The sequence below is a fragment of the Oncorhynchus keta genome, chromosome 29, assembly GCF_023373465.1.
Source record: "Oncorhynchus keta strain PuntledgeMale-10-30-2019 chromosome 29, Oket_V2, whole genome shotgun sequence".
In the NCBI taxonomy this organism is placed as follows: Eukaryota; Metazoa; Chordata; class Actinopteri; order Salmoniformes; family Salmonidae; genus Oncorhynchus; species Oncorhynchus keta.
The window spans coordinates 45,371,083-45,381,343 of NC_068449.1; the positions used below are offsets into that span (position 1 = coordinate 45,371,083).

The following is a 10,261-nucleotide window of genomic DNA, read 5'->3' on the forward strand; positions in this document are numbered from 1 at the left end:
GGCCAATGGGAGACCGAAATGGATGGAAAGGAAATCGCCGACTGAGAAAACACTGCTTCTTATCACTACAGTAGCAGAGACCCTTTCAACCATGCTTGAACCATGCTGAAACCACCACAAACAATAATGGCCGAGAATTGAGCACAATTGAGCATATTTCTGGGACTTCTATATTCAGAGCCTGGGATTTCCCCGTAGACTTGTCTCCCCATGTATTCCAAAAGAATGTCTTCATTCAGAAGCGTGGCAATTTTGGGGCGGCAGCGTAGCCTAGTGGTTAGAGCGTTGGACTAGTAACCGGAAGGTTGCGAGTTCAAACCCCCAAGCTGACAAGGTACAAATCTGTCGTTCTGCCCCTGAACAGGCAGTTAACCCACTGTTCCCAGGCCGTCATTGAAAATAACAATATGTTCTTAACTGACTTGCCTGGTTAAATAAAGGTAAAAAAATTTAAATAAAAAAAATATTTAAAAAATGTTACTTACAGTGTTATCTACTGGGCGTATAGTTAAGGGCAACAACAGGAGAAGACAATTTGCACAATTTAGTATTAAATAAAGAAGAATTCAGATACAATAGGCTAATTGAAAAGTTGCGCAAGGGAGAGTAGGCGTGTGAATTTAGTTGAAAGCCACAGTTCAGTACATTCACCCTGTCGGAGTATGGCACCTTGTCCATCCTGTCCCAATGTCATTATTGTCTGTATAATTGTGACCATAAAGGCCGAGATGTCCATTATATACTGTCAAAGCAATGCCTTTATCAGGAACAACTTTTTTTTTAAATAACATGGCTGTCCATTTAAAGACTGTTATACACAGTAAATACCAGATGTGTAAGATGTACTCTTCTATAAAAAAAAAACTTTAAACTAATATAATATGTCTAATAAAAATGACGATCAACACAAACGTGACATTTCCCACAATGCTTTTTTCTCTCCCATGAACAGTGATACTGATAGAGGGACATGATTTAAGCCTTCCATATTCCGCAGTCATGTCAATGAGCCTCTCTGTGTGTCTGTGGACGTTTTTACGATGCCATCCAGATGGTGAAGGGGATGAGCAGGGTGGGTACTGTGTTGAGCAGCGTTAGGGAGCCCAGGTATAACACGGTGCCCATTCCACACAGAGCTGTGAGGTAGGCGTTCATCCTGCTGCAGATGATCTTCCTCACTGTCAAACAGAACTGCAGGAGAGAGGATGAAACAAGAGTAAGTATCCTTTACAGATTGTTCTATCCACAAGATGAATGAAAGCTTGTGAGTGTTTTAACACTCAAAATCTTATTAACGTTGAGTGAAAAAGAGGAGTGCTTTTTGCCTTCATCTTTGAAAGCCCTTGTCTTTGTTTGATTGCATTGGGGCATCTGATATTCTAATGGTTAATCGTTATTGTCAATTTTATTTATTTATTCATCCACATCCATTTGTAACCATTGAGATGCAAATCTCCTTTTAAAGGAGCTCAGGCCAAGAGGCAAATACAATGAAGATACAGCAATTTATGAAACAGCATGACATGTCTTAATTTGACAGAACATTGTGATTCAACCATAAATACAGTACCTCTATTTAATAAAGTACTGTGTAACAGTGGTACCCATCCAGGGGTACTCGGACCTACTGATTTATATTACAATGCATGTTTTTAAACTGAGTCTACATTAAAGGGGCAAACTGTGATTCAAACAACAGCAGTGGTTACCCCTCCACTGTTTTGGTAAACAGCCACAGCCAAACAGCCACGCATGAGCGGCAGGTATCCTAGTGGTTAGAGCATTGGACTAGTAACCGGAAGGTTGCAAGATCAAATCCCAGAGCTGACAAGGTAAAAATCTGTCGTTCAGCACCTGAACAAGGCAGTTAACCCACTGTTCCTAGGCCATCATTGAAACTAAGAATTTGTTCTTAACTGACTTGCCAGGTTAAATAAAGGTTTTAAAAAATGAGGGTCTTTAATGCATTAACACTAGATGGTGCTGCTCACCAGTGCACTACAGTCCAACTCAACAAGTCTGTGACTTGTCCCAAATCTCCACACTTCTCACAAAGCGTGCACTTTCACACTTTCTCTCATGGATTCAACCAATGTTAGTAACTACCTCCTTGCACCAATCAGATGCTTTTGAATCCATGACGGGGAGTGTGCAAGTGCACACTTTTGGAGAAGGGTAGAGAATCAGCCTTTGAGTGCACCTTTCATTGGCCTAAAAGCAATCTATCCACCGCAGCACAGAATCATCTGACCTTTTCAGAGAAATGTACACCCTTTCAACTGCTCTCATCATACAGTACTTTGCATCAGTGTGCAGTATTCCCACATTGATTGGCTATCGTCTGTGCTAGGGGTGACCACAGCATGTCTAGACTAAACGTTGGTACCAGCACGCCTGTGTCTGTTCAGATAGAAATGCCATGATTAGAGCTTACCCGATTCCTTACTTTACATGCCAGAGAGGTTTCATGTCTGTTCTACCCAATATATTTCTGAGCGTTCCACAACACTGTGCCCTGCTGAACTCAGACCAGGGCCCATATTCCTAAGAGTGACTAGGTGTGCTGATCTATTACCAGTTTTGACTTTTAGATTATAATGCATGGATAGCAGGGATCTAATTATAGAGTAGAACTCCTAGTCTGATATGCCTTATAAATATGGGGCCTGATGACACTCACTCATTTTATGCTCTCGAGATTTTGAGGAGCTTGTCCATGAATCATGATCATTTTAACCGGGCGTTTTACTGCAGGGCTGGAACAACAGAGCCACCTCTAGTGTATGCCAACTGCCATCGTCTGAACTAAGTTTCTAAATTACTCCTAAGTAGGCCGATATATACAAGAGACGTTGTAAATCCATTCTCGAAAACAAAGGAGTTGAGCAACTAAGCCGCTATTTGACCATAGTTTCCCCACATAATCAGTCGACGTCAGCGTGAAACAGCACTTTAACTTGGAAGACCAAATCATATCTGACGGTTGAAGAAAAGTGTCATTCTAATCATTTCCCTTATATGTATCTTTCCGCTTAATTGCTTTGGCATGTGAGGTGACTGAGGTCAACTTCACGACAACACTTTATTATCCCGTATTCTGTGTCCGTTCCATCAAATTCATTCAAACTCTTTTCTTTCAGAAAATATCTCTCCCGTGTGACCTTTTTGAGCCTATGACATAGGTGACTGGATAAATAGAGGCACTTTTGTGGCTACAATCACATGTACCAAAAGGGGCATTTCCGAAAAGGCTGGAGAGACTATATGCTCTGAGCTAAAGCTGATTCCTTCCAATAAATGTTTAGTGTGTAGCCTAACGCTCTAACAGCAAAGCTATGTACTAATGCAAGTCATTGAGCAATATGTTTATGTAGTTTTTGCTTCCCCGGCGTATTTATCGGCAGTGATTCACTTTAATATGTCTCAGTAGGTTCATCACTCAATAATGTATAAATAGTGTTACAAAACTTTGTCTGACCGTAATTTGAACCAGCAATAACTCTTGACTTGCCGGGTTAAAAAAAAAAAAACTCCTCCCACAATTGGTTCATTTCCCTGAGCATTATGTAACACCAAGTGTACTATTGGCTCAGGGTTCACAGTGTTATTCCTACAGTCTCAACTAAAGCATTGTTTTCTTAACATCTCCTTCAGTACCCCCAGCCATTCCACTGATCTAATCCAGTACTCGTCTCGCACACAACTATAATAGGGCTTGATGATTGACAGGGTGAATCAGGCGTGCTAAAACTGGGATAGGTCAAATCAGTGGACTGACAGTTGTGGGGAGGTTTGGTAAACCCTATCGCCTAAATTGGGGGGGTCACGTGATGGCTTCCACTCTGAGAAGTTTGCAGTGACTGATCTTAGTCGCCCGGGAAATCACCATCGATTGTCCGATCACATGCTACCCCCAAAATGTGTAAGAACAGTGTGCTCTGACAAAGGAGAACCCCATACTCCACCTGGTAGGTCTGGTAGCTGATGGCCATGCCATAGCGGCAGTACATGACGTAGTGTTCACAGTTGTACCACAGCAAACTGTAGGTCATGGAGCCCATGAGCTTCTCTGCCCTCCTGGCCACCTCGTCCCCTTCCAGGGGGGGCTGGCTGCACAGCTTGTCCATGTGGTTGACCAGGATCTCCGAGCCATACGCAAAATCCGCCAACGAGTCCACCCTGACGCTCGCCGACTTGGCGATCACCCCTAGAATCAGCCGGTTGTTGGTCACCATCTTGCCGATGGCAGCCTTGTTCTTGGTGAATACCGGAAGGATGTCCGGGATGAAGTGGGCCACCCGGTTGTTGCCCAGGTAGATGCCGAAATGGGTGAAGAGAGTTCTAGGAACTTCCAAAAGGTCGCCACGTTTGTACAAGGACAGGTCATACTTAGAGTCTTTGTCCTTGTCCTCTTCATCCACTTTGGAAGCAATGAAGAAGAGGCTGAGGAGTTGGAGGAAGGTGATCATGGTGGCAGAACTATATCCAAAGGTTCGACACCTGGCCGTTTTATTGGGGCTAAGGGTCTGGGAGGAGCCAAGGGCGTGGCATTAGAGGTTTCGCAACTTTACAGTGCAATTTCGACAGAAATAAAGGAGCTTTCTGCTAATCGTGTGGTTTTGAGGGCGGCTTAATTTCACAACCGAGGGTTTAATCGGGGGAAGTGTTCCGGCTATGTGGCTGTCATTGGCAAATCAGAAAAACAAATCCACAGTTTAGAAGGTCATAAATATTTTCTAGCCTGAATAAACAGTCAGGTTGAGCTGTACAATGCTGACTCACTCTTGATATGTCTGGAACTGTGAATATGGTACCGTAGAAAGAAAATAATAAAGCATAGTCATTACTAAGAAATACTACCCAGATAATGTGTTTATTTTATGAGTGTGGCTCTTGCGTAAATCTACTTTATATGATTAAGTATTTGGGTTTGGAAATACTATGGGGATGTATTGGGGATTTTATGCGGCCAATATTCCATCAATAACATGATCATTTGAAAATGCTGTGGGTGGTATTGACAGAGATGCAATGTGAGTATTAAGATGCACTGTGACTGCATGTACCTAACTGTATTGAAAAATACAGTCAATTATTTAAATTGTTCTTGAAACCAGACCAAAACAAACCAAATGCTGACTTCCAATATCTTTATTAACATTTCTTATATTTACAATGTATTTGATGGAAAACAAAATGATTTGCTCTCAAAACACATTCGTAAAAGTATTGTATTAATCAGCGTAGTACTCTTAGAGTTTCTAACTGAATGTATCTATATAAACAAATATACAAGAGTATCATTTTTGAAGAAATTTAATTATTTACAGATTAGACGACATTGACTTACACAGTAAGATTAAAAAGTAGAAAATGTGCCTTTTGGGGGGAAATAGGGATGATACTTCGGTCACAGAGGGATCATATGACCTTTATAAAGGCTTTATAATGCCTTAATGGCCTACATACAATACAGTAAGTGTTGACATGAACACTCAAATGTAAATTGCTAGGCCTACAACCACATTGCCCTCTGTTTTCTTTTGGCTGGCCAGTATCAAATCAAAAGTAGCTCTTGCTGTGACAACGGCCTATCATATGATATGCCACTTTAGGCCTATACCAAAGGCGTATGAGTTGGGAGGTGCCAAGTAATGTCACCACAAGGACCAATGAAAAGACACGATCCTAAATAGTTTCCATTGAAATGTCCATCGGAGTGTTTGAAGGTTTGAACTTTGGCCTCTCAGCCGGCCATCCACAGAGTGAAGGAGATGAGGGTTGTGGGTAATGTAGTTGAAGGTGCGAGGCCAAAGCAGCCGATGTAGATCATTCCCAGGAGAACGCTGAGAAAGACACTCCTCTGGTCTTGGATGATTGATTTCAGACACTCACAAAACTGCATAGAAAGGAGATAAATAATGCAATTCATAAACATGTATGTATTGGACTTTTATGAGCAATTCATTTTAGGCAATTTCTTTATGTTACAAGTCTAAACTTTTATGAAATATGGAAGAAAAGGGAGAAGAAGACCTTGCATGAAAAAACACCAAAACAACAAACCAAAGCCCAAATGTATGTATTTTCCTTAACACTGAATAAAACAAAAATGTTTCTGAATATAGTTGCCTATTATAGCATAATGGCATAATGTAATTTCAAATGGAGATGCATTATCATGAATATAAATAGAAAATATGGGATTGGAAATTTCAAAGCTTGATGATGCTGTTCCCAATAAGTAATACAACCAGGTCTAACCTAAATCAACAATTCAATACATTTGTAATGATATTAATGTAAATGCAAATCTCTGAAAAACATTATATATGCCCTAATCTAAAGATAACAGTCCTCACTGGGATACAGGTTATGTACAGGTAAAATATTTTAAGAAGACACTACATTTATCTCCTGTAGCGTAAAAGTTAAGGGGCCAGACTTATGCACAACGTAATTGTGAAAATTAAATAAATAAATGAAATAATGCAAGGAAAATTAATGACCATTTCCGTTTGCTGACTTTTCGCGGAACCGTATCTGCAGTATGTAACAAAATGTTCACAGTTATTCCATAGTAAACTGTAAGGGATGGCGCCGACGAGTTGTTCTGCCCTCTCTGCAACCTCTTCATTTGGGAACGGTTGTTGCGCCTTGCATTTTCTATCCATATGATTCACCAATATGTTTGAGCCATACACAAAGTCCTCCAAAGTGTCCACGCGCACCGTGGCACACTTGTACAAGCAACCCATGATGAGTCTCTTATTTGTGATAACTGTTTTGATGATCATCTTATCGTTGGTTAGCACGGGCATGATATCCGGGATCAGGTGAGCGACTTTGTTGTCACCCAAGTAGATACCGAAGTGCGTGAACAAAGTTCTCGGCACCTCCAAAAGGTCCCCTCTCTGGAGAGACAACGGCGCGTGACTGTGCATCGTGCGCTCTTTGCATCCCGCCTCATTCCGTTTCCTATCCGTCCATTTAAACTCGAAAAGTTTGAAGTTGGAGAGAAGGGATAGCTTCTCGACGATAAATGTCAACGAGTCGAGCATGTTGAAAGTTCCTGTCCAAAGTTTTCTGAGAGTTGTCTGGGAGAAGTGGGTTTATATGCGTAAGTGCACTAGGAGGGGACAGTGCAGCTCGAAGGTAAACCCCGAAGACACGATTGGCCACAAAGGACATTGCTATGGTATTTTTGGCACGTATGTCTTTTTTCTTTAGTCTACATAATTTGGCATATTGTTTACTATACTTTTAATAATTTGTTTGCGCTGAAGATGTACGTTGATTTGCGTAATTTAAATTCACAACCATTACATTTGTAGGATATACAAATTATAATTACAGGCTCATTGGAATCATATTGAACGAATAAATTAGATATTTTTATTTACAATTTTATAATCAAAAAGGCAGATTTATCAAATAAAAAACTTATGACCTTGTGCCCAAAATCTTGAAGGTTTTTTTCCTTTATTATTGTATTATATACAGTAGGTCCAATGGGACAATCAATACAACATTTTGAAGAGCACCTTGTCTGGCCTATTAGGCCTTACTGTCTTTTAATCTAATCTACCTCAGGGATCTTTACAGTTGTTGTATTCTAAGTAAACTGACCTTGTCTGCCAAGCATTGTGCTACTTTTGGAGCAAGCCCTTTGTTTTTTTTGCTTTTTGGGTGGGGTGGTACCCCATTTTCTCCGCCCCATCACTGCAGCTCCCATATGGATTCCAGAGATGCGAAGGTCGAGAGCCATAGCAAGCCATTTTTAACTCATTTACAGTATCTCCCGGTACAGTATCTCCAACATATTAGGCTCTCCCATCCCATTCATTGCCAATGACCTGGAGTAAAATGGTTGACTTTTGTTTGTACTGTAGTTGGTCTTGGTTTTGTGAAATGTGAAATGTGAGATTCTCTAATAGGGCTATTTAGCTGATTGCTTTGCAGACCGTATGCTTTTGGCCTGCTTTGCTGACTCATAGTGGCGGGTCTGTTAGGATCTCCAATCCAGGATCATTTAGCGTGAATATAAATATTGTATTCAGTGATCCAATTTAGCTACCTGACACTGGCATATGATAACAAAGTGGCATTCCATAGACCAGCAGATTACTTGATAAAATCCTACTGGCTCCAATTTCACGTTCATCGTTTGGACATGAATAGCTCCTTTGGTGAAAGGAGTTCAACTCATTTGATATGTCTTTCAATATATACCAACCTGAATACATGGCTGTTCATTTCAGAGTATAGCAAAATAAGTGTGTGACCTATAACGCCTCAGGTTTTCAAGGTTAACTGGAATCTGGATGGATACAACTACGTCAAGTGTTTATTAAACACTTGTGCCCCTTGACCCCAAGAAACGGAACGTCAAGTACAAACATCAAGCATTCCCTGTTAACATGTATAATATGTTAGTGTAAATGGGTCCATTCCTTAGCTAGCTAACTACCTAAAGAATGAGGCGATGGTAGCTGAAGTTGAACTGGGTTTTATTGCCTTCAAAATAGAGGCTAACAGAGTTTTAAGATGGCTGCTTTGGGGGGCTATTGCTGTCAGTCCATATTCGGTCTGCCTTCACTCTTACTCCAACGACTCCCCTCAACCCCAAAACTAGTGGATTATCATGTTATCATTGAAACTGTACATTAACTTGAGGTTCTGAGTCCATAACAAAGGCTCCAAAGTGGGTTGATGTTAGAAAATACAGGATTTGCAGTTCAGTGTCTGTGTTTATCTAAGTCTGGACAGACTAAAGGCTCCAAAGTGGGTCGATGTATAATTCAGAAGTCAACAAAGATGGAGTCGAAACGTCTTGCATGAACTTCTAACCGTCCTCTTATCAACCAAAATATTTGGGGTTAAAAGTTGACGTCTGACCGTCATTGACCTTTGCAAGACTGCAGATGTGAAGTGGTCTTTTTGGGGTCAGAAAAGGGTTCTGTTGTGGTCATATCCAGGGCAAGTCAAGAGCATGTTGACATCAAACTCCCCTCATCCCTAACTGACTGGTGTCTTAAGATGTCCAATCCAACAGGATTTGCAGTTCAGCGCTTGTCTAAGTCTGGACAGATGATCAGATCTTGACAATGCCTGGAGAAGTGATAGATAGCCTAACGATCCTAACAGAACATGTTTAAATGCACCCAACTCCTGTTAGAAAGTAATGTGACATTTTGTAACAGTAAAAATGAGAGTCCAAGTGCCTCATTTATAAAACGTTCTGGTGCACAGATTTGATCGTAAATTGTGCTAATACGGAACATGAGCTGGGCTTAGACCGTTGTGAGACAGGTTCGTTTTACCCTACTGATGATGTGTTGTTGCAATAGTAATCCTGTCACACCCTGATCTGTTTCACCTGTCCTTGTGCTTGTCTCCACCCCCTCCAGGTGTCAACCATCTTCCCCATTATCCCCTGGGTATTTATACCTGTGTTTTCTGTCTGTCTGTGCCAGTTCGTCTTGTTTTGTCAAGTCAACCAGCGTGTTACGCCATGCTCCTGCTTTTTTTCCCTCTGTTTTTTTTGCTCGTCCTCCCGGTTTTGACCCTTGCCTGCCTTGACTCTGAACCCGCCGGCTTGACCATACTGCCTGCCCTGACCTCGAGCCTGCCTGCCACTCTGTACATCCTGGACTCTGACCCAGCAGACTTGGACCATCTCCGCCACGCTGTCTCCCTGCTCCCCGAGAACCCTGTTTACCTCCTCCGGAGCGATATTCTGGGGATCCTGGAACCTGCCGGGGTTTACTTTCTCAGTGCTCCCTTATTTTTGAGCTACAGCCATCTTCGTTCCCTTCGGACCGGTCAAAGATAGCGTATATTATTACGCTAATGTTGGGAAGGGTGCTGGGCGACGGAAGTTTGGGAGCAACAATCTGCCATTTGTCGTCATCTGAAAAATTTCATGGCAGAGGTGAGGAAGGTGTTAGATTCTCCGGTATCCGGGAGAGAGGCCGGCCTGAAAACTACTTGAATTACGTGAACACTCCCGTAGTGTGGCAGACTACGCAGTAGATTTTCCCACGTTGGCCGCTGAGAGTGTCAGGAATCTGGAGTCCCTATTCGATACCTTCCTTCACAGACTTTCAGAGGGAATAAAAGACGAGCAGCTCGGGAGTTACCGCTTGGCCTTGATTCCCTTATCGCCCTTACTCTTAGGATTGATGGGCGTCTACGGGAACGCAGGAGTGAGAGGAGGTCTGGTCTTGGGCACACTTGTTCATCCGCTGCTGCTCATTCA

At 41.9% G+C, this 10,261-nt stretch overlaps 2 protein-coding genes across 2 annotated transcripts; both read right to left on the reverse strand.

Moving 5' to 3' along the window:
* Positions 1–504: 504 nt before the first annotated feature.
* Positions 505–4,469, reverse strand: LOC118361851 (lecithin retinol acyltransferase-like). Its single transcript, XM_035742064.2, has 2 exons — positions 3,966–4,469; positions 505–1,191 (listed from the first exon to the last, which is right to left on the reverse strand). The coding sequence occupies exons 1-2, from the start codon at positions 4,467–4,469 to the stop codon at positions 1,036–1,038; spliced, it is 660 nt and encodes a 219-aa protein (XP_035597957.1). The 3' UTR covers positions 505–1,035.
* Positions 4,470–5,136: 667 nt separating this feature from the next.
* Positions 5,137–7,107, reverse strand: LOC118362100 (lecithin retinol acyltransferase-like). Its single transcript, XM_035742300.2, has 2 exons — positions 6,510–7,107; positions 5,137–5,899 (listed from the first exon to the last, which is right to left on the reverse strand). Exons 1-2 carry the CDS (start codon positions 7,059–7,061, stop codon positions 5,747–5,749), a joined length of 705 nt encoding a protein of 234 aa, XP_035598193.1. The 5' UTR covers positions 7,062–7,107; the 3' UTR covers positions 5,137–5,746.
* Positions 7,108–10,261: the final 3,154 nt, after the last annotated feature.